Here is a 25206-nt window from a genome sequence, read left to right on the forward strand (position 1 = left end):
AGACACCAACAAAACTGCAGGTAGTGCCTCTTTAAACACACACACACACACACACACAGACACACACTACAGAGACACATGCACACACTACAGACAGAAACACATACATGCACACACTAGAGAAACCAACACACTATATACACACACTTCATGTCTACACACACACATAACACTACACACACAGCAAACCCAATTGAGAAGACAAGGCTAGTCAGCCTGGGATGACTGATGGAGAGATTGTGAAAATGGCTCTATTATATTAGCATTACAATATTTTACACTTAGATTTTACATATATAAAGTGGGAAAAGCTTTATTTTCCTCCACTGTAGTTTATAACCTGTCATCCCAAGCTGTTAGTGACTTGCGATTCATCCATCTCTACATTAGCCAGAAGTGCTAGCACTGTTAGCGAGGGAAAGGAAGAGGGAGCAGAGAAATTCACAGGAAGACTGCAGTACCACTGGAGTACAGCAGGGGGACAGGCAGAGGAAACATCCTTTTCCCTGGAGAGAGCAGTTCCACTCCGCCCTCCCCTCTCAATTAAAATGGAGGCAGCTTGGGGACTTGCTGAAAGGCAGGAATATGCAGGCTATCCTATTGTTTATAGGTTCATTAAAGGGCACCTGCCAACCAAAAGCTACTAATAATGACACTCTCCTTTGGCTGTAACAGGAGAGGTGAGACGAACAATGCGCACCACAGATACGCTAATCACTATAGACACATTACATATGACAGATGCCATGATGTGGAGTGACACAAAAGAGCCACCATGCTATAGAGGCACTACACACTAAGCGACGCTACGATGCTAGAGGCGCTAAACACTATAAAAATGCTACAATACTGAAATGGTATGTGACAGAAACTACACACTAAACTGATGTTATGCTACAGGGATGCGACGCTAGAGGCGCTAAACACTGGCTAAACTACCGATAGGTTATGCTACACAGGCACAATGCTACAGACGCGCTAAACGCCTATCTAAGTAACAGAGATGGTATAATACCACTACATTTACCTTCAGAGAGGCTACGCAACAGATATTCTACAAAACAAGAGATGCTACGCTAAAAAGGAAAAATAAATCTCTAGGAGACAAAAGCCAAAGATGGTGGGGGACAGGACGATTAGTTAAGACATGGGATGGGCTGTGAAATTTGAAGGATGACATAACGACAAGGATAAGAACACTGGGATACAGGTGGAGGACGCGCGGAAGGAGGGGCAATTTCTCTCCTCCGCCTCCTCTTCTTTCATGTTCTTTTCTCACTTTTCCTCCGCGGCCCTTTTACCTTGTCGGAGCATTTCCGGACGAGGGCGTTGAGCTCAGACACGACGAGGTCCACGCATTTCAGACTGGGCTCTCTGAGTTTCAGTATCTGCCTTTTTACAATGACCTCGAAGGCCAGGTCGGGCGTGAACAGCCCCGTTCTGGGGGGGTTATGGGATATATTAGGTGGGACGGGAGGGGCGGGGTTTGGAAGAAGGTAGGCAGGTAGGTGTGGCAGGTTTAGAGGGAAAACAATGCAGTGAAAGGACAGAAAGAGAAAAGAGGAAGAAAAGAAGAGAGTAAAAATAAGACAAAAGGTTTTTTTTTGTTTTAGTATCAGTCAGTTTTTAGTTTTTTTTCCACTCGCCGTAAAGAGACACAAGCAAAAACCCAACGACGAGCTGCAGGTTTCTACATTGCATAATTTGGAGACCTGAGGGCAGATGGGCCTAGGCAATGGCACTGGGGCGTTCCGGGGGAGGTTTAGTTGGTGTTGATGGAGAGACAACAGACAGCTGAAACTGAACACACGAGCCACAAAGACAAAGCACGGTTGACACAACTCCACCAGAGCAGCTCAGCCAAAACTCAATTTCCCAGAGTCCCTCTCACCTGTCATCTGACTTGCCATATGCAACCTGTAATGACTGCAGGGTCTGGCTAAAATAATTCAGGGCAGCAGAAGAAGCATTCTGGGCTGCTGAAAGCATGGTCGAGTTCAGCACTGAGCCCTAGCTAACACTGTTAGCCTCCAGCTGTGTGTGTGTACTCTACCACGGGAAGCCAGCTCTTTATTTTCACATCCAGAACGTTTACGAGCACTGGCAGGTGAAGCAGAATGACTGGGCCTCCCCTGTACAGCGGGTGGCAGTACCCAGTAAAGCAGACACTGATAGCAGCCCGCTTGAGTCCTGTTGTAAAAGCCCAGTGCCCCCTGCCTCTTCCAGCTGCCCTTCTGAATATGGTTAACCTTTTACGTAATTAATGCTAATGCGGATTTAACAACCTCTACTGGTGACTGAAAGCAAACTGAAAGTTCCGGACCAACAATGAATTTCCAGAAAACCGGGGGGAAACCTGCAGCACGTCAGTGTGAGACAGGAGGTGTTTGGCGAGGAGCCCTTGACCGTCCCGAACTGCGGTCTGGTCCCCCCAAACACCGCCCAGACACCCAAAACCACAACCGCGGCGCAGGGGGGCAGGAGCCGAGGAGCCGTCTGTCAGGCAGAGATTCCGCCTGCCCTCCCTCTGAGGGGACCCAGGACAGCGTGGCTCGAGGCCGCCCCCCTGTGGCAGGAGGCAGTACCTTGTTGGTGCACTGCCTGACGGTGTTGATGAGCTCCTGAATGACCAGATCGATGCATTTGAGACACGGCTCTTTCAGCTTAACGATCTGCTTTTTCACTATGGCTTCAAACGCCAGGTCTGGAGTGAACAGCCCCGTTCTGAATGCACACACACACACACACAGACACGCAGAGACAGACAGGACACAGACACAAACAGGAAGACGCAGAGACAGACAGGAGACAGGCAGGCACAGACAGGCAGACGCAGACAGGACACAGACACAGACAGGAAGACAGACACAGGCAGGCACAGACACCCACACAAGCATGCACAAACAGTCAGGTACAGAAATTCAGATATTGACAGACGAATGCAAACATACAACACAAACCCAGAAACACAAATGCACAGCCAAATAAACACAAACACGTGAAGACAGACAAACACAAACAGACAAACAAGCATAATACATGTAGGCACGCGCGCACACACACACACACACACACGCACACACACGCACACACACGCACACACACACAAAGAGAAGTGGAGATAGTGAGGAAGTCAGGGATGGGGAAAGAAAGAAGAGAGGAGAGAGTGACATGGGTTTAGATTTCACATGCTACAAAAAACACAGTGAAAACAGGCCTGCTAGTTACTGAGCGTTGGTAGATTTCATTGTCAATGGTTGATCCAGACATGCAATAATACTATTGATCACGGTTACTTTGAGAGAAAAGGGGAGTGTGGGGGGGGGGGGGGGGGCAAAGAAGAGAATGCAAAAGAGACGGCAAAAAAAAGAGGAAAGGATGAGGTAGGAGACATGAGGGAGAAAAGACACATCGACCAATTGGTGAATAGCATGCTGGTCTTCACAGCGCCTCTTATAACTGAGATGTTGCAGCAACATTACCTTAATGCTAAGCAAGTGTAACAGAGCTTTGCAGTAGTGCTATGTTAAATGTGTTGCAATAGTAGTTCTTGAATAGTGCACTAAGGGCAAATGCAGTGTTCTATTAACATGCAGTACTGTGGCATAACACAATATTTTATCATTACAGCAGTTTAAAAAACCTAAAACAGCAGTTTCTTCAGCAACAGTGCTAGTGCTACTTTAGTCCTACCATGACATTACAGATGGTAGCTGCATGCCAGTCGTCCACCATTTCTGGAATATCATTAGTCCTATTCACACTGCCCTCAGCCTGTGGCTAAGAGCCTCCTTAACCCTAGGCTAAGGGAGATTTTAGCCGAGGGCAAAGCAAGTGCTAACACTTGAACATTCTAAGGTGGGCTAGCACCAACCATAGCCCAGTGCTAGTTGACCATGCTATAGAGCAGTGTTAGCACCAACTTTTCAGGCCCCAGAAATATCCACAAGTACGGTGCCAAAATAGCCAGTGTGAAGGCTTAGCCCAGGGTTAACATGCCTGTGTGGACACAGGGAAAGCTAGCGCTGTGTTATCTTTAGCCTGGGGCCATGGATAACCTAGGGCTAACTACAGTACTGTGAAAAGGGCATTTGTGTCGTGCAGCGGTCAGTGAGACGCTACGTCTCTCGACTTGCCTCACGCCGTGGACGTTCTTGATGGCGTGGCTGATCTCACGCCTCAGCTCCTTCTCATCAAACACAATCTGTGAGGGAGGGAGAGGGAGAGGGAGAGAGGGGGAGGGAGAGAGAGAGAGAGAAAGAGAGTGAGAGACGGTGAGCAAGTAAAAGAGCACAAAAGTGTGAGAGAGAGATGATTGATCAAAGGGTGAAAATGGACCAAAGTTCCACAAGACCTTTTTATTAGAACACATTTCTGAAGTCATAAGTTATAAATCAAAGCCTAAAGGGAAAGCCTGACATGCTTTCAAGTCACATTTTGGATTGAAAACTCGATATTCTATGTTTCATAAACCATCATGGTGGCCGTTTCATCTGGTCAGTGAAAGTTGTGGGATTTGAGGGTGGGCGAGGCAGGGCGTACCTTGACGAGCTCAAAGGGGAAGCGCTCATGGAAGATGCGGTTGATCCTGGCTCCGCCCGAAAGCTCCACGGTGTCCACCTGATCTCCCGACCCTTCGATTCGCTTCTCAAAGTCAACCCCGAACTGCTGCACCATCCTGAAATAATGAAAGGTGTGAGGCTTCTACTCCAGCTCTACATGTTGGAGTAAAGCCTCTACTCCAGCTCTACATGTTAGAGCAGGGCCTCTACTCCAGCTCTACATGTTGGAGTAAAGCCTCTACTCCAGCTCTACATGTTGGAATAAAGCCTCTACTCCAGCTCTACATGTTGGAGTAAAGCCTCTACTCCAGCTCTACATGTTAGAGTAAAGCCTCTACTCCAGCTCTACATGTTGGAGTAAAGCCTCTACTCCAGCTCTACATGTTGGAGTAAAGCCTCTACTCCAGCTCTACATGTTAGAGTAAAGCCTCTACTCCAGCTCTACATGTTAGAGTAAAGCCTCTACTCCAGCTCTACATGTTGGAGTAAAGCCTCTACTCCAGCTCTACATGTTGGAGTAAAGCCTCTACTCCAGCTCTACACGTTAGAGCAGGGCCTCTACTCCAGCTCTACACGTTAGAGCAGGGCCTCTACTCCAGCTCTACACGTTAGAGCAGGGCCTCTACTCCAGCTCTACACGTTAGAGCAGGGCCTCTACTCCAGCTCTACACGTTAGAGCAGGGCCTCTACTCCAGCAGTACTCACTGCAGAAGGGCCTTGGTCTTGCGTGTGGGGTCGTCGGGCCGGAAGTTCTTGAACTCCTCCACCTCCTTCTCCAGAGAGAGCAGCTGGCTCTGCAGCTTACTGCGAAGCCCCGGCAACGTGTCCCGGATGTGATTGGTCAGTTGCTGAGGAGAGAGACGGAGGCAGCGAGTGAATGAAGGATAAAGTGAGAAGAGGGAGAGGGAAGAGGGATGGAATGAGAAAGGGAGGGAGAGAGAAAAAGCGAGGGAAAGAGACCTGGTTGAGGGTTTTCTGCAGGTGGGGCGTGCCCATGCGCTCGGCCAGGTGTCTGTATCCGGGGTGAGAGAGGAAGAATTTCCTCTCCGCAGCCAGCGCCGCGCGGATGTCCTTCTTCCCGTCAATGTCCTTCTGACTGCGGTTCACCACCCCGATATAGCCTGTAGGAGGCACCCCAAGCCCTGCTTACTCTGCGTGCACACGGGAGTAACTCACGGCCTCTAAATGCGCGTGCAAGTGTGTATTGCTCCATGCAGTGGGCAGCTGTGTCTGCTCTGTGTGTGAGAGTGTGTGTGTGTGTGTGTGTCTGCTCTGTGTGTGAGTGTGCGTGTGTGTGTGTCTGCTCTGTGTGTGAGTGTGTGTGTCTGCTCTGTGTGTGTGCGTGCATGTGTGCGTGTGTGCATCAGCGTCTGTAAGCGTGTCTCACACCTCTGCGCAGCGGCAGCAGTTTGTTCTCCAGAATGTCTCTGGCGTCCGTCCCCTCGTCCATCAGGTCCAGCTTGGTGATCACGCCGATGGTGCGCAGCCCTGGCGGGAGGTCAAAAGGTCATCTCCAAGGACAACAGAGGTCAGAAAGCGAAGCCTCTAGTCCAGGGCCGCCCAACCCCTGTTTCGGGAGATCTACTGTTCTGTAGTCTTTCACTTCAACACTAATTAAGCACATCTGACTCTTCAAATCAAACAAATCAAAACCATCCGAAATAACAACAGGTTGCCTTGCAACTTTGTTGCTTGGCACCCCAATCACACAGAATGGCAGTATTGGCAAGAGGCAAGTGCCACTGTAAGCCCTGGGCTGATAGTTAAGACAAAGAAAAATTTCCATTTCATATACTGTATATATTTAATGGACAATTACCTGTTCTATTCAACACTACTGTACACTACCCGACCCCCTCTCCAGCATTACGCAGTATGTCCTGTGTGTTTGGCTCATTGTAAAGAGACTGTTGACGGGATGTACCCTGGGGGTCCACCTCCTTGGAGATCTTGAGGGCGTCGGAGTTGGCCAGGTCACTGTTGGCGGGCGTGACGGCCAGGATGAGGCAGCTCTCCTTGGTGATGAACTGCAGCAGCATGTCTCTGATCTGGTGCTCGATGTCCACCGGCTGGTCACCCACCGCCACCTTTGTCATGCCCGGGAGGTCGATCAGGGTCAGGTTCAGCACTGCCGGAGCCAGACAGACAGGGAAGGAGCGGATAATGTTACGGAGAGAGAAACGGAGAAAGAGACCGCAAGAGAAAGGAAGAGAGTGAGCGGGGTCATGTTACAGAGAGAGAAAGAGAGGGAGAAAGAGAGTGGGAGGAGAGTGAGAGTGGATAATGTTATCGATGGCGGAAGAGAGAGGGAAAGGAAAGTGTGAGAGAGCGTAATATGACAGCAGTATTTAATGTGCATGTGGTCTGTAGCATGTTACCATGTCAGGAGTACACTCTCAGGTTGATGGGATGACTGTTTGTAATGTGTGCGAGTAGATAATCTGTGTAATGTGTGTATAATGTGTGCGTGTGAGTGTGTGTGTGTGTGTGTGTGTGTGTGTGTGTGTGTGTGTGTGTAAGCAGCATGTTACCATGTGAGGAATACACTCTCAGGTTGATGGTGACGGCTGCGTGTAATGTGCATGTATGTAGGTAGCATGTATGTAGCGTGTTACCGTTTGGAGAGTACACTCTCAGGTTGATGGGGACGGGCGAGATGCCCTTATTGCTTCCGGTGATTCTGTCCGTCTCCGCCTCGATTTCCGCCCGCACCTCGTCGAAATCCACAAACTTCCGCCCCTTACAGTGCAGGAACTCCGCATATTCTAGTGAGGGAGACATGGAGTGAGAGAGACGGAGAGTGTCAAGCGAAATCAAGAAGTACTCATTGTTTGACTCGAGGTGATGAGGTCTTTGATGACTACTCACCCGCTTTGTTGTTGACCAGCTGAAGGATGAGAGGTCTACGAGTGACAATGCCTGACCCTCGAGGAAGGAAGTCCCTGAAAGAGAGTGAGAGAATGACTGGGTGTGCAATGAGACCAATCCAATTTACATCACGCATCTTCTGTTCATGTTCACCAGCAACTCAGAACAGTTCTATCATTCAATACAATCCAGAACCGCCAGAGAGCCAGGTAAATTCTTTATTCACAGTTCATGGAGTGTTTGACATGCTTAGCTGCAGCCAAAATTGGCACTGGAGAACTTCATGGTGCACACGCATGGTCGCTAATACGCATCTTCCTGTGTAGCCAAGACCGCGTCACCGCAAAAGTGGGGAAACGCAAACTCTTAATCAACTCGCATTTCTGCCTAGCTGATCCTATTACTGTGGTAATCAAACAAGCAACAATTTATACAGTCGCATAACCGTATTGATCAAACGACTGATCGACCGATGCTATTAATGCATCATTGTGATTTTCCTTTATTTATACACGGTAGGTCAACGGAGCACACCTACTCATTTACAGCAACACCCTGTTAATTCCTCCCCAGTAGCCTAACCTATACTTTGGATTGTGGGAGCACCCCAGAGGAAAGCCACGCAGGCACGGGGAAAACAGAAAGGCCCCAGACGGGATTCAAACCCAGGATCAGCTTGCTGTGAGGCAACAGTGCCGTCCACTGCACCTCGTGGCCACCGATCCCCATGTTAACAGGCAAAACTGTTTATGGTTCATTACCCCCAGGCAATTTGGGTTCTGAAAGCAAAGACACAGTGCTTCTACGTACGACCAGGGACTGATGCAGAAAAAAATAACACTCAATTATTCCTGTGATACTGATCCAGATATGCAGAACGAGCCTGAGATTTAAAAAAATAAACGAATAATCGAATAAACAAAGCCAATCCACACTTTGCCCCCTGGACTTGCGAGTAAATGAAAACATTTACAATCATAATCATCCCCCCCCCCCCCCCAGATGAATTTCAATTAATGCAAAAGAGCCAGAGAAATTTCCCTTTTAAGTCAGACGATCAAATGATAATATTCATCAATTACGTATGATGAAGAGCATGGTTTAACATTTTAATGAAATCCGAAATGAGAGGCGCTACTCTCATCGGGCGTGGACCTCATCACTTCCCGCGCCACCGCTAATTTGTCAAAGGACAGACGCAATTACTGTGACCAATGCGGTTTGTTCCTGTAAAACATGAAGCAGGCCTGGGACATGGAATACACATCACAAATCATGTGACCTTGACTCATCAGCTATGCTGGAGGGCAAGCTGCCGATACTACGGAATGTATTTCTATTCCGAAAAAAATAGTGTTTCTTTAAATCTCAGATCAGCTACACGCATAAATGCAGCGATGACAGATTAATTATGCTTAATTTCTGTGCAGTTTATGGTTGCTCAAATCGAGCTGATCGGGAGAGAGACTAGACATTTTGTGGTTTGCCAAAGATTATTACCCACCAGGGAGAGTAAAAGCGAAGGTTGTCAACAGAAAGAAGAGGAAAGTGGATTTATAATTTAAGAAGGCAAGATCTTACACTGAGTTGGCCTAATGCAGGTGCAACCCTGTAAGCAAGCAGAGGGTTGTTGCTGCAGCAGTGAAGTTCCCACCTAAGATCTTTGTTTTCGTCTGTTACAGGTGAACCTTCTAACCTTTATATGAAAGCTGATATTGACTAGGCACCATCATAATAATTTTTAATGGATGCCATGTCATCTAGGCCTAGTCTGACCCCTGCGTTTCACCACTAAAATGAACAGTTTGCTATGGCCTCCAACATGGTCGAGAATCTCATCGTCAAAGAAAATTGTCAGGAGATTAAGAACGATCCACAATGAGGCCTGCCAGAACATGTAGCTAGTTAACTACCTGGCCGTAGCCTAGCTAGCAATCTAGGTAGCAAATCTCTTTATAAAACATAGCTAGTGAACTAGCTGGCCTGATCACCACACCAGCTAGTAAACTAGATGCCCCTTTTGCTAGTCAACTAGGTGCACTTTGTTGCAAGCTGGCGTTTTGATACAACTCGTGGGATATATGGCAAGCTAGTTATGACAAATGGGCAACTAGGCTAGGACTAAGACGGTAGCTAGCTACCGAAGTCGAATAAATGTTCAAATGGATTGGGAGCAGAGGTCTCAATTCCAAAGTTGTCATTTCAATTTCCAGGTGGGAAATGCAAGCAATGCATGCTAACTAGATTTGGAGGTAACGTTCCAGTAATACGGTTTCCAATAACGCAAGCTAGCCAGTTTGCACAGGTTATTCATGCTTATGATGTAGGCTAGCTAACGTTAACTACAACATTAGGGGGTGCCGACAGCTAACGTTAATGTTACATTAGCTAGCTAGACCACATTGTATAAATCATATAAATCAACAAATGCCATTCAGTTTTCACAAATTATTTTTGACTTGGTTAAATGACACAGGAAAACACTGCCTGCTATTCATCTTCCTCAACGGCAGTAGGAAGCAGAGCTGTTGTGAGGTCACGCTGACTTCCATCTATACAGGTTCACAAACCAACCCACTTCCAACATCAATTAAATTGGTTCATTCAAAAACATTGTTTTAAGAAATAAGCAAAGAATATTGCTAAATGAATTATCCAAAGCAGACAAGGGTTTTCAATGCAGCCTATAGCTTCCATAAACCAAAATGTTACTTCAAGATATAATTAATAACCTGGGGGCTAAGCTTCAATGTGATACTTTGAATATGAAAAACCTACAGTTTGATTGAAACCTACAATTAGTTCAAAGAAGCATTCTGTGTAAAAGGAACAGCAGTAACAAAATGACTGAGACCCTGGCTTGGAGCACACACATTGTATTGATATTCATATTCAATGTCACATTGTTTAACATGTTGTGAAAACCATTATGTGAACACATCCTACATGTGGAAGAAGACATATTCGACCAACAACCCTGGCAATATTTATTCACTGTACGCAAATACACATCTTCAAGTATTTGGCTCAAGTGCAACATTACTGTCATTCCACTACCTTTCTTGTGATTATAATTGCTGATTTATGAACAAAAGAGATCTCAGAAAGAAACTGCAACCACAGTGCCACACTACACCTACACTCTCTTTGCATATAAACATTAATCTCCTTCCTTCCACAACAAAAATAAATGAAAAAAAGATTGTTCCCTGGCAACTGAATAACATTAAATTAAATTATTTCCGACATACATATGCAAGTGATTACAGGAATTCTGGGCCTACATTTTCGAGAGAAAAATTATGCCTGTATTTTCAACCATCATTAACATCCTTTACTGGAAGGTTCCTACAGACCTGCTGTCAAATTTCTGGGCAAAATCCATAGGCCTGACTTCAACTTAATTCTAGCTCAAAAAACAGTAACCAAATAAGATATTCTGACCGCATACACATTCCGCATCTATTTGACACCAAATTTGATCAGACACCATGATTTTCAAATATAGGTCATGGGGACCACCTTGCATGCATTCTTATTAATGTGACAGATCATCACCCCAAATATCATGGCTGTGCCCCCAGGCCCTTCCATTACACGGCTGGCTAACCTGCCGGGGGGGGGGGGGGGGGGGCTGCATCCATTCCCTTACCCAACCATTCAACATCCATCATCCTACCTCACCATTCAACATCCATCAGCCTACCCCACCATTCAACATCCATCAGCCTACCTCACCATTCAACATCCATCAGCCTACCTCACCATTCAACATCCATCAGCCTACCTCACCATTCAACATCCATCATCCTACCTCACCATTCAACATCCATCAGCCTACCTCACCATTCAACATCCATCAGCCTACCCCACCATTCAACATCCATCATCCTAACTCACCATTCCGTTTCTACCGACAAAAGTCGAGTTACACAACTTGCATGAGTTCTGATCCTGTACATTCTCCTGGACACACACACACACAGAAAGGGCAGGTTGATTTGTGTTCATTATTGATGCACTGTGAATGATTGAGGAGGTGAAAAGGACATCATTCATTTATTAAACATTTGCATAGTATCTCTCTCTAACTCGCACAAACCCTCCCTCACACACAAACCCTCACTTACACACGCACACGCAAGCACACACACGCACACACACAGACACAGACACACACAGACAGACACAGACACACAAACCCTCACTTACTCACACACACGTACACACACTACAGAAATGTTTTGCTGCTCCGAGGCAAGAAAAACATGACCATTTAAATACTCTAAATATTAAAACAAATATCTGATAATCCGTAGCTTGTCTTCAGCTCTACAAGCACAACATGATACATTTTCCTCAGGGTGGTTCCTCAACAAAAATGACGTAAACACGCAAACATTAATTTAACTTACGTTAAATGAAATGTACACCCACAGGTGAACGCTCAGTCAGGCACACACATAAACACACGTATACACACGCACTCGCACATGCTCTCCCCCTCCCGTTTTCTTCAGCATGGCGACAGCATCCTTGCATCGCAATGACATCCATTAATGAAATCTTTTTTTCAGATCCTGTTCATACTCTGTATTTTCAATGTGAGGCAAAGTGGTGCTAAGTTCTGTTGTCATCTCATTTAGTTTAATTACAAAATATAATTGAGGACGAGTTAACTGTTTGTAATTCGGGGCAGCAATTAATCATTAATTACACTAGTGTTTTAATTGGGCCGTGTTCTTTGTCAGGGCTGATGACTCATGGGTCACATTGTGAATGACACACAAGCACTGGTGTCTCATACAGAATTTAACAGCTACTTACCAACATATCATTACAGCACCTAAATCATCACTTTGCAACAATTTTCACTGTTTTGGTCCATAAAAAAAAAAACTTTTACAAAAAACTAAGGGACGCACGATGCATATGAATTCTGGACAGAAAGAGATTTCCGGAATATACCGAGTCCTGGCTTTATTTCACCCATTAGCACATCAGCTCCAGACGCACACAGCAGAATGGTGATAAGTGGCGACACAGCCAGGTAGCTGACTGTGACCTGCAGTCACAAGAGAGGCTTTCAAACCTCATGTGCAACCTCGTGTGTCTGTGACTGACAGCAGTGCAAAGATGACATGCCCCCATTCTGTACAAAAACAAATAACTCTTCATGTGTCAGGTTGACAGGCAGTGCATTGGCCTGCAAGTGTATTACGCTCACAAAGGTGTGGGAAGAATTCAAAGACAGGAGAGAGTGGGAGAGAACTACTGCCTGACCTGCAGCCATCAGATTACAGACAAGCCCAAACACATCTGTACTTTACGATATGAGCTCCATATGCAGACAATGCCAGACATAGCCTGCATATGTAGGCTAATGATAACAGAAGGAAAGTATAACCATATACAAATTCACGCACCAGTATGCTCGGTGGGTGTTGCCAGTGTGTGAGAGGTATCTAGCAGTATGCTTAAGAACACAAGCAGTATGCAGTTAAAGTGTGTGTCAGAGATTAGATTAGGGGCCTACAGACACGCTGCACAAAGGGCCTGAACCAGACACTAGCCCTCAGGAATACAGGATAACACAAGGAAACCCATAAGAGGCTTTAATCTTGATCTTAGTCTCCTCCAAGACTCTGAGGGATGCCTTGGGAAGATCAAACAAACCCACGAGAAATGATTAACAACAGACAACACGACGTGGAAGCTCAATGGTGCTGAAAACTGGCAGCAGCATGCAGGAGGCTCCAGTGAGCAGCCTTGGCAGAGGGCAAAGGACCACACTACAGCAGGGAAGAGCTGCTTTTCCTGATCTCCAATGTGCTCTGTGTCACTGAAATGCCCCTAAGATACGGCTCCTGATGGTAGGGCTGCCAGCTCTCACAGTCCTCCACTATTGCTGGTTATTTGCCAGAGCTCCAGGGCTCACACAGGCAAAACACCCCCCTGTAGAGCTGCGTGTGTGTATTTACGGGTTTGTTTGTGTGCATTTGTGTGTGTGTCTATAGTTACGACTTGTGTCTGTGTTTGTATTTATCCATTTCTGTGTGTGTTTGTGCGTTTGTGTGCGTTTCCTGAATGGAGAAACCTGCAGAACGAGCTGCTTTTGAGTGTGCTGGTTTTGTTTCCGTGTGATAATCACACACAACCCATATGGGCCAGGGAGTCCGCAGAACAGGGAGCACTCAGGGACAGGGAGTGAGAGGAATCTGGGGTACCTAACAGGACAGAGAGGAGGTAATGTCACACAGACGCTGGAAAATCAGCCTAACGCATTTCTGCCTGGGCGTGCAGCGTGACAGGTACCTGTATTTTAATTGGGCGCTCACATGCACCAATGGGTGTGTAACCACTTGAGTATTAGTTTAGTGTTTACATTGCGCAAGTGTGCTACAGTACTGTGTTTTCGGCGTGTGCTTGTGTGGGTCCACCCACAGATACAGTGCTAGATTGGCAAAGAGCGTCTCTTCGAATTACAGCCCTCCCCACACCCCGGATCCCTCCGTCATACAAATTCAGGACCATAGCAACCAATAACAGCCTTACTAGCTCCTCCCTGCTGTGTAGAATTCAATAACTAGGCATTACCACAAGTATTTCAAAAGACCAACCTGATGATCGACTTCTTAGCATTGCGTTCCTATCATTAAAGCAAAACGTTCTCAATTCTATGGCTTGTCATAAAGTAATACAGCAGCCGAAATTCTGGTTACACTGCTCTTAAGAACGCATGGTAGGGAGAGAGTTGACCATTTCGTTAGTTTACGTTAATATCTGTTGTATTACTGCAGCCTACAGCACTGCCAGTTGGAAAGATCTCCAAATGGGAGGTGCTTGGTTCAAAGTGGTTACTCGAAACTCCACCCGTGCAGAATGGCGCGAGTGTAATATTAGACTTACATAATTGAGTTGTCACGTTTATATTTTCATTAGGATATTCATGACCAGTAAGAAATTATAAATATTTGTATATATTTAAAAAATAGTAATTTCAGCGTGTGAGCAAAAACAAAGACGGTTTATAAGTTTTCAAATTAAACCTTAATGGTAACGGTCAAATACTAATAGAAATTACGATTTAGGTATTCAAATAGTGGCGCTTAAGTTCTTTAGAGCAAACGGAACCGAAGTACACAAAAAAGACGAAGTATAGCGTGTATAACTGGTACTCTGAGCTACAGTCATGAACCCAGTTTAAAACGAGGGACTTAACTTTGCCTTTCAAAAACGTAAAGTGAAATCAAGAGTGGGAGATAGATCCGCTGCAAAAATCACTTAAATATTCAGCCATCCAAAGCACATTATTGTCTGATGACTTGTCCTGGCGTGCTCCTCATTACAGAAAAAGCAGCACGGAAATCGTATAACATCATGACTCACTTTCCTCCCGAACACCAAATCACAACATTTTAGTAAATGTACAGAATGCTCCCTGATCATATTTTGGCCAGCTCTGTAATCTGACAGCACTCGACTTTAACCTCTCATGGATTGGCAAGGTAATTTAGCTAACGTATATCACACTGAAATGCTGCTGACCACGGCACTATGAATCTAGCCACTTCATATGGCTAACGCGACCTTAAACAATGACTTCGACATGTCAAAGGGCACTCCTAAGCGCAAGAACAAGACAGTTGCTGTTCCCTTGGAACTATATTCTGTAGTTCCTCCAGCAATAGTAGGCCCTAATAAAGGTTTGGTAGACGTGTGATAATGTTGCCAGCTATAATAACCCTGGCTGAACATAAGGAATGTAAGTTATTCAATACATCTTTGACGTTTTCCTGGTGTCGATCAACACATATGAAATAATTAGCAGACTGGCTAACACTAGCCATTCAAGTTTATTAAAAGTAAGTTAACATCTTGCTTGTTATCGATTAACTTGCCTTTTACACCAAAGGTTCAAAAGCGAGCTACCGATCACCAACAACCTTTATTGGGAAATTAACAAAAGCTGGAGAGAAACTAAAGAATGCACTCAGATAGCAACTAGCTATGGTAGCCACAAGGTTTCCGCATTTGTTCCGGTGTTCCGGACTCCACTACGCAAACAACTATTTTTCCATTTACAAAGCAGTCCTTCAGTCTGATATCCAAGTTACAGGCTGGGTGCACCACGCAACCGGCGCAACTTACGTTAATTCCCCTTTCTTTCATTAGCTACCTTGCGTGTGCCCGGTAACAATCTGCAACTAACGTGCGTAACTCGGGTTGGTTTTTGTATGACACCGCTTCACGGAAAATGACTAACTTAGCTGTAAACCAGAGAAGTTCTAACTGGCGAAATTATTAAATAAATTCCATAAAACTCAATACGTAATAATACAATACATCCACATTATGACAATTGAGTTAGCTAAATTAGCCAATAACACAATACATCCGAATTATAACAATTTTGTTCGTTAAATTAGCCAATTACTAAACAGACAGAAACCTGCTAACGTTAGCTAAATATGTGAAAGAAATGGATTAGCTTGTTAACGCTAAGCTACCTGCCGACGAAATTTTCCAGAACAGAGCTTTTTCCAGCGCTCTGTCCGCCGACCACTGCAATCTGCGGAAGGTCCAAATTACAGCTCTGTCCAATGGAACTGAAGGCGTCCTGCAGTTTATTGACGAGGGGAATCAAATCCTCCATGCCCCGGTTCCCCATGGCTCCGCTGGGCTAGGATCGTCTTCCGACTACAAAGTAGCGAAGAGCTCGGGTTACTTTTCAGTGTTGAGTTCCACCCCTGAAACAACTTCTGACTTTTATTTCTCTAAATAATTAGGATAGCAAGGCAATTTGGAAATGATAGGAGAACAAAAATCACAGCTGCACGAAAGACTCCTCGTTGCTGGCAGTGCAGAAAAATCCAGACTCAATCGAATTGAAAGGGAAAAAAACTCACTAAACAAAACTTCTACCATCCGGTGGAACAACACCCGACCTCCGCTGGAGATTGAATCTCCACCCCCTTGTCAACCAAATACGTTATGTCCATTGGTCAATTTTACTGCTCATCAATTTGATCTACTTATTCATTGGTTCATAGTTTGTTATGCATTTCAACGTCAACGAAGCCGTGCGCTTTCGTCTTTGGCAGCGGAAATCTATAAGAGAAATGTCAATGGCCATTTCAATTGTCAATCAGATTGCAATATCTCCGCCCAGTTTATTTTGCTCTGGGGAGTTAACACCCAAAAGCCGACCCAGAATAAGATGTCCCACTTTGTGCCCCAACGTTTTATTTTCTTATCTAAGATCCACGCTCAGGACCAGTTGGTTGTCGGCCTCAACCACTGAGTTTGTAATACCTTTAAAAGGTGATTTAAAAAAGTATGTTTCTGGAAAATGATATGAACTCATATTTTCATGTACGGAGGTTCTGTTTAACTTGCTCGGCGAGTTAGCCAAGTAGCGCCGCCCAGCATTAACGATTCACAATGTAGCTAGCTTCAAAACCTGTTATTTCTGCACGGCAAGTATGCCTTGACGAGCAACTTAGGTTCTAAATAGACCGGTCAAAACGGATGGACAGGTATTTTATTGTTGTAACGCTTATCTATCATAGCGTGACTATGTTAATAAGTTACAAATTATTGGTCTTAAATGTTAGCTTCTAAACTCACCCTGGCCTTATCAGTACCATAACTCCTTCGGCTATATAAGTAGTTCCTGATGAAGCCAATATAAATTATAATATAGGTATATAATATGAAAGTATAATAATAAGAGAGATCAATGTTTGCCAGAGACTGAAACATCTTAGGCCAGACCAAAATGAACCAGGGTGGGGTATCAGATTTTCGAATGGATTACGCATCTTGCAAATTTGCCAGAAAATGTGTGTTTATGAAATGGACACAATTTAAAATGAAACCCTTTCAAAATCCAACTGGGTTTTCAATCCAGCAATTCCGTGCAACATCGGCGACGATGCACAGTTTTATAGATCTAAAACACTGATACCGCTTGCTTAAGGATCGCTTCTACAGTCTTTGGGTCAAGCCAAACTGGGTACTTGCCAGTGGCAGCATAGCACTTCCGCTTTCATTGTGTATTGCAATTCACGTGGCCATGCAAGATGGCTGCCTCCACGGAAAGGCAGCCTGACATGGGCGCTGTAAATGCCGGTGTGTCTTCTACGAGAGCTGCCTCCAGCGCTCCACCGCTGGCTCTGCGGATACTGGCAGAGTGTCCCGTAAGCAAAGCACGTGCCTGTGATCTAACGCTGCCACACTGCACGGTAAACACTCCGGTCTTCATGCCTGTTGGGACGCAAGGAACAATGAAGGGAATCACATCGGACCAACTGGCTGAACTCGGCTGCCAGATATGCTTGGGGAACACTTATCATCTAGGAATGAGACCGGTACATGCACTCGCCGACCTAGGTTATGAGAAATCGCGTCCTCGTGCTCTCTATAAATATTGCAAAGGGTTTTTTTCTGCGTCAGGTCCATCTGTGGCAATATGCAGATCAGTGTCCGAGAGTACAGACCATGTCGATTTAACATGCTTTGAGTAAACGGGTTTTTGATAGTGATTGTATAGAATGTTTTCTGCATGATGCACAAAAGCGTTGACATATTGTGGTTAATTTTAACAGAAGTAGTGCTGGCATGGATGCGGTGACTTTCAGATAGAAAGTAAAAGTCCTGCCATGTCTCTGGTCCACCCATGAACTTCTAGGGAGGACTTTATGAAGCTGGATTTTCCACATCGCATTGTTTTTTCTCTTTGAAATAAGGCTTTTTCGTTATTTCAATATCGATGTAACTACATAGTTGGAAAAAGGAAATGAAACTGACACCAGAACTGAAATTGAAATACATTACAGCATACACTGTATAGGTATGTGCTGGGCTACACATAGCTACCTATTTTAGTAGCATTTGCTCCAGAAAATTGTGTTAACAGGGAAAATAATATAGGAGCATGTGTATTAATTGGGATGTATTAGTAGAGCCCAAATGGGTAACAACCTTATGCTTGGTATTTTAAAATTGAAGGGATGGATATGGTTTTGGGATAATATTAAAAATCATGTGGTCCAGATTTAATTGTCTGGTTAGACATTCTGGCGACAGTTCTACTAATATCTCACTGAAAACAAGGGCTCTGTTACGGAGAGTTAATGTGTTGATTCTGCTGTTCCCCGAAGGGTCCAGAGCTTATAGAGAAAGCCAAAGGCCTGCACAACTTTATGAACTGGAAAAACAACCTGCTGACGGTGAGTCACTCAGTCAGTCAATAGAAAGAGAAAGAGAGTGACACACATCCCACCTTCCATCTTCATGGCACCACAGTTGTGCTGGACAGCTTTATCCTGATATCAATATTGATAGTTACCATTTAGTCTCCAATCATCTGATTTAACATAGGATCACAGGAACCCCAATCATTTTTCCCAATAATTAATTAGTACAGATACTTTGTCATGTGTGATTTAGGACTAGATCAGGGCTGGCCAGGATATGGGACTTCACCTCATTTATTCTCAGTTTAGATTGTGTGCCACTGAAATGATTTGTCTTCAGTAATGTTTCCTGCAAATGTACCTGGCAATAAATCCTGATTTTCTACCAACCCAACCCCGGCAGGACAGCGGAGGGTTCCAGATGGTTTCTCTTGTGGCGCTATCGGAGGTGACAGAGGAAGGAGTCCGGTTTCAGTCACCTTATGATGGCAAGGAGATAATGCTTTCCCCTGAACAGTCCATTGCCATCCAAAACAGCTTGGGTAAGAAGAGTAGACCATATAGTGATAGTCCAGGCCCACATTAAGAATGGTACAGTCCATCTGCAGACTGTCAGGGCCCACATTAAGAATGGTACAGTCCATCTACAGACTGTCAGGGCCCACATTAAAAAAGGTCCAGTCCATATGCAGACTGAAGAGGCCCACGTTAAGTCTCCATTTCTCTATTCTTGTTGATTTTATTTGGTCATTACAAATGTGTTTGAAGTCATTGGTGTGGGTGTAGATCTATAGTCACAGTCACTTTTAAAAAGCAGATTCTCTGCGTGCCCAGGCTCAGACATCATGATGCAGTTGGACGACGTGGTCAGCAGTACGATCACCGGCCCGCGTGTGGAGGAGGCTATGAAGCGGTCGATCCGTTGGCTAGACCGCTGCATAGCTGCCAACAAAAACCCTGACCGTCAGAACCTATTTGCCATCATCCAGGGTGGGCTGAACGCAGAGCTACGCAAGGCCTGTCTAGAGGGTACGAGCACACCCGCACACCTCTACCTCAACCTCAACCCAACCACACCCTGACCATCTTACTCAGGGATGATGAAACTGATTATGAACAGTAAAGATGTGTTGCACCTAATGCATAAGCTGTGTGAGAGACTCAAGGGAATGTGCCAAGTAACTAGTATTGGATTTGTATTTGCTGTACAGTTACTGGAACGTAGGTTGCTCTAAGGTCTGTAATTAGACCAGTGAACTATGACCAGTGAATTATCTGGCTGTTCTAAACTTAAATTGAAACAGTTTCATGGCAAAGATTCAGGTGTCATTATCTGAATATTCCATTTTGTTCGCCACCAACACAAATGGAGGGGACTTGGGTCTAACAATGCCAGCTAGCTGATTCATTGCTTAACTGTGATTTATTAAGGTAAGAACAAATATTACATTGATTAAAGTATATTATTTCTGCCAAGTAATTGTCCACTTTTGTTCTCTGCGTTTTCCCCCATTAGCAGCCATTTTAGTTAGCTAACTTTCATGGCAAACAGAAGACAGTTTGAATATGTTGCCAAACATAAGCTGACATTGGCCATCTTGAATGCACGTCAGGTTTTGAGTACACCAATTATGACCTTACACTTACATAGATAATCGGATAAAGATGTTTACATGACCATTTCAATAATAAGAGTATTGCTATAGTCAGGGTCAATGCGTCTGTCTGTCCTGCGCAGAGATGACCAAGCGGGATGTTCCAGGCTTTGCCATCGGAGGGCTGAGCGGAGGAGAGGCAAAGGACGACTTCTGGAGGATGGTGACGCTCAGCACGGACTATCTACCTCAAACTAAACCTAGATACCTCATGGGAGTCGGGTATGAAGCTCCGCCATGGGTCCAGTATTAATATCCTGATGGAGGCATTAATCATTAAGCAAATGATTGGGGTGGCAGGGACTGGCTGAATACACACTGGCCCCCATGCACTATGTGGGGTGCTCTGAACACAAGAGATAGACCGTCCCACTGTAACTGCAGGGGGAGTGTTTCAGCCAGCACACACCACCCACCCCCCCCCCCCTATTGTCTTCCCTTTCTAGATCTGATCAGTAACGACAGGTTTTCATGGCTTTGGCCATCCCCCCCTCATTGCCTTCCCTTTCCCTTTCTAATCAGTAATGGCAGGTTTTCCATGGCTGTGGGCCTCCACGGTCAGAGGTGCTGCCAATGTCTACATCTCAGACATTTTTTTTTTTCTATGTTTGAACAACTGATATTTTGGGAAATTTAATTATTAGTATTTCACTGGGAGCATGTACTCATTGGGAATACAGAAATGCAATTCATTTGCTGTATAATTAATGCCTCGTCAAATTATTTCTCCTGAGAATAATTATTCAGATTAGTTTTTTCTACAATGGTTTAACAAACCTTGTGACCGGGCCATTCATGTGCTGCTGTTTAATTTGTGTGTGTATGTGCATGAATGCTTACTGTCCATATGGTCATATTGCAGTTACGCAGTGGAACTGGTGGTGTGTTCTGCCCTGGGGTGCGACATGTTCGACTGCGTTTTCCCCACTCGCACTGCAGTGAGTATTCTCTCTCTCTCTCTCTCTCTCTCTCTCTCTCTCTCTCTCTCTCTCTCTCTCTCTCTCTCTCTCTCTCTCTCTTCTCTCCTCTCTCTCTCTCTCTCTCTCTCCTCTCTCTCTCTCTCTCTCTCTCTCTCTCTCATCCTGAAATTATGCAAGGTATCCTTGAATCCTAGGGTGAAGGCAATATGAAGGATTTTTTTGCAGTCGATCCTCTCTCCTAAGCCTTGGGCTTCCATTGGCAGCACATCACCCTTTACTCCGTAGAACCCCTGCTATAGTTCATGATACCAATAGTGATGATGAAGATGGTGATTCATTTTTTATTTCAGCGGTTTGGAACGGCATTGGTTCCTTGGGGATCCTTGCCACTGAAAAAGAAGCAATTTGCGAAGGACTTCCAGCCCATTGACCCAGATTGCCACTGCCCCACCTGCGAAAGGTTAGTGGGACTGCACTTATTCTTTCCAATACATGTTTTAAATTAATATAATCTTTAATTGTACATCATTTTACTCCCGATTTACCATCTTTACAATTTTAGTAGCATTTTGTCAGCTTTTCAAGTCAAGAGGAAGCTGTCTGTCTTGTACTCATCATCATAGATATTATGTAATATGTTGTATAATGTGTACAAGCACTTCCTTGAAAATTGAGAATGATGTTTCTGTAACTAAAGCTCCTGCTGGGAAAAGTAACGTTATTCTGTTCTATTCCATTCTGAAGCAGTTAACCCCTTTTTGTTCCCTGGTGAGGTAGCCTTGTAGCAGTAATCGGTCCTGACGCATCTTGTTTTGCTGTGTTTTTTTACTCATTAGCGTTATCCACGCTGTGGTGTGTTGTGTTGCGTGTTTTTCAGGCACACTCGGGCCTACCTACACGCCCTCTTCAAGTGTGACACTGCAGCTATGCATCACGTCACTATCCACAACATCGCCTACCAGGTGCGTCTGACCGTCCGTGCATGCCTCTGCTTTTCTGTGCGTGTGTAAGCGTGTTTGAGCACCTGTATATGTATGAGAATCCGCTTTTGTGTGTGTGCGCGCCTGCATGCTAACTTCTGTTCTCTTGTTCCAGCTGTCATTGATGCGGGCGGTGCGCACAAGCATCTTGGAGGGTCGGTTCCCCGAGTTTGTGCGGACATTCATGCGGCGCATGTACCCTTCGCAGGAGACCTACCCCAGCTGGGCGGTGGAGGCACTGGCCTCTGTCAACATCACATTAGATTGAGCTAGGAGTTTACTGTAGACCATTTCTTAACTGGATTTTATTTCACTTCATGGTTTGTTTTTTGTTATTTCAGTTTTTTATTTATTTATTATTATTCAGCCAGACAGTTTGTGTGCAACAAAGGCTATTTTAAATATTTTAATATTTCTGACTGAATTCGCAATGGATTTGTGGTCTAAAGCAAGAAAATATGATTCAAGCTACTCCTAAACAGATTATACAGCTACGTTACGCCTCTGATGTCTGTTCAGGTTTACATTACTCAATTATTCTCATTGAAATATTACCTGTTGTGCATTCAACCTGACCGCTGTGCTCAAGGAGAAATAATCTGTTTATATGTACAGTCCTCTGAAATTTCTGGACAAGCTGTCAGACTTTCTTGAAGTGTATTTTCTTTACATGTCTATTAGACCAAGAACCCCCTGAATGCATATATATACAAGTCATTGTAAATCCTGTTTGTATTAGGTATTTTTTATATCTTTTATTGCACATTTTTTAAAAAATCTGGGCAAATTTAAAACTGAGGTAACATAAAATAAACCTCAGAAAGTGAACTGTTCCTTTAAGGTATCTGTCTATACTGCTAGGACAAGCTTTGATGGAGTCTGACGGCCAGGTAGCTTAGAGGTTGTTTAGTCGATCACAGGCGTGCACCCGCATACATAGACACGTACGCGCACACATACAGGCAAGTTGTCTTGTACAATAGCTATAATTTAGATGTTGTCTGTTATTTGCACATTTGTATGAATTTTATATTTTTTCCACCATTAAAAAACGCTGTTTCCAGCGTTTTGATTATTTAATCGTATATTATTGGAATGTCTTTCTAGCATTTTCCACCCTGGTTTAAATTTGCAGAAAATACTTGCGGATATTTATGACGTACCGCGGAGTTTGACAGCGGATCCATTTTATTTTCCGTTAATCCCGGTACTTTGCGTTGTTACCATGGCGACTGACCAGCCTACTCGTTTTAAAACGTCCGTTTGTTAAGGCCCTTGTCAGCTTCCCGGCTTCAAGAAGATGGCGTTTTTCTGTCTCTTTGTTGTTGAGCACGCACAGATTTAATAAATTAAGTTACCCACGCGTTTGAAAAGGAGGATTGTCGTAGGCCTGATATATCTAGCTACTCTTCACAACATCCCCAGGCTTATAATAACAACAGGTGGGTGGTTCCATAAGGTTCGCGTTGATAAATGAATCAGTTGTGCGGGTTGTTCTTGTGTTTTCCATAACAAGCCACTAGAGGGCATAAATACACTGTGACGGATATTTTTGTTAAATAAACATGCTCGTGTCCTCAGCTTTTTTGATTTGGGGGCAGACATTATTTCCATCAAGGGAGGAAAAAGGCAAGAGGCCGTAACCATACATGGCAAAGAAAGAAATGACATGAAATGCCTTTTTTGTGCCGTTATCCATTGAAGCACACCCACTATCAATTAGTACTGAAATGGTAATTCCACTGCGGTTTAATTAGAGACATGCAATGCTGCAACAGCCGACAGCTGTACCCCAGAGGCAGATATACCAGCCCTGATCAGCCCCTCCAATTGTTCTTTGGATTGATGCTTGGATCAGGGGGGTTCAGCACAGCTGATCCTGGATCAATTTTAAAGGTCACAAAGTACCTGAAGCTACCCAAACCTGCAGACCAAAACTCCATCAGCCCCACACATGCGCGCGCACACACACATACCCCTCACTCTCCTGCTCATACGCACACTCACACTGTCCGTCTCATATAAACGCACACACACACACACTTACTCCTGCACACACATTATCACACTAAAGTACTGTATATATACACACACACACACACACACCGTCCAGCTCATATGAACGCACACACACACACTTACTCCTGCACACACATTATCACACTAAAGTACTGTATATATACACACACACACTTACTCCTGCACACACATTATCACACTAAAGTACTGTATATACATACACACACACACACACTTACTCCTGCACACACATTATCACACTAAAGTACTGTATATACATACACACACATACTGCACACACATTATCACACTAAGATTTATACTTGCATAGGCAGTATTATGCTGCATCACCACCCCCATCAGATGGCGTTGCCTCAGATACTGGAATTTGGAGATTTGACCATGCCTGAATTCCTGATAGACTGTAAAGTGAACCCTGTCCTATCCCTGTCAGTTCAAATCACGTTATACTGACCCAGCAAAATGAGCGCACACTGGCCATTTCATTTCAACCCCTTTTTTTTGTCAAATACGCAGCGTAAAATGGAAGTGGAGCACTTCCCTCCGACGAGTTCACATTATTGTAAAAATGAATAAATATCTTCCACGGTAGATGCCATTTTGTTGAAGTGAGGTGGACAACCTTGCTATGCAGATTAAGGTTATGCAAAGACAGGGCTGATGAGTAGTGTCTACATTAATGCATTCAGCGGAAGCTTTTATCCAGAGCGACCTACATAAGTGCATACAAATGATTTTGGCAACAAAGAGCTGGTGCCAAGTCATTACAGTCAAGACAGTACGGTAGGGTCTATAGTTGTCAATGACACAAGCCATAGCCATAAGGCCAGCTATGCACCAGGCGGAGTCTGTCACATCTCCTCATGAGCCGAGGTGAGCCCGTGTTCTTTTCCTGTTCTGTGAGTCCCAGGTGTCACATGCCATCCTAGCCCACGCCACTCATTTAAATGGCTTTGAAGTCCGTAGAACAGCACATCCTG

The 25206-nt window shown here is 44.7% G+C and overlaps 2 protein-coding genes across 5 annotated transcripts in view; one reads left to right on the forward strand and one right to left on the reverse strand.

Moving 5' to 3' along the window:
* Positions 1-16364, reverse strand: part of dnm2a (dynamin 2a) — a 36905-nt gene extending 20541 nt beyond the window's left edge. For 3 of the 4 annotated variants that reach the window (XM_061223872.1, XM_061223871.1, XM_061223870.1), the window contains exons 1-10: positions 15941-16362; positions 7431-7504; positions 7178-7327; positions 6487-6690; positions 5952-6050; positions 5523-5683; positions 5268-5410; positions 4543-4678; positions 4137-4204; positions 2586-2724 (exon numbers count right to left, since the gene is read on the reverse strand). In XM_061223872.1, the coding sequence (XP_061079856.1) occupies positions 2586-2724; positions 4137-4204; positions 4543-4678; positions 5268-5410; positions 5523-5683; positions 5952-6050; positions 6487-6690; positions 7178-7327; positions 7431-7504; positions 15941-16101 (1335 nt within the window). In that variant the 5' untranslated portion in view covers positions 16102-16362. Of the gene's footprint in view, positions 1-1301; positions 1441-2585; positions 2725-4136; positions 4205-4542; positions 4679-5267; positions 5411-5522; positions 5684-5951; positions 6051-6486; positions 6691-7177; positions 7328-7430; positions 7505-15940 lie in introns of all 4 variants that reach the window. The other variant, XM_061223873.1, reaches the window with a different exon arrangement.
* A 1060-nt stretch (positions 16365-17424) lies between these two features.
* On the forward strand, positions 17425-23014 carry qtrt1 (queuine tRNA-ribosyltransferase 1). The gene is made up of 9 exons (XM_061224537.1): positions 17425-17803; positions 18596-18664; positions 19035-19173; positions 19466-19660; positions 20370-20508; positions 21149-21224; positions 21557-21666; positions 22084-22168; positions 22302-23014. The coding sequence occupies exons 1-9, from the start codon at positions 17516-17518 to the stop codon at positions 22452-22454; spliced, it is 1254 nt and encodes a 417-aa protein (XP_061080521.1). The 5' UTR covers positions 17425-17515; the 3' UTR covers positions 22455-23014.
* The last annotated feature ends 2192 nt before the right edge of the window (positions 23015-25206 follow it).

The sequence above is a fragment of the Conger conger genome, chromosome 16 (genome assembly GCF_963514075.1).
Source record: "Conger conger chromosome 16, fConCon1.1, whole genome shotgun sequence".
In the NCBI taxonomy this organism is placed as follows: domain Eukaryota; kingdom Metazoa; phylum Chordata; class Actinopteri; order Anguilliformes; family Congridae; genus Conger; species Conger conger.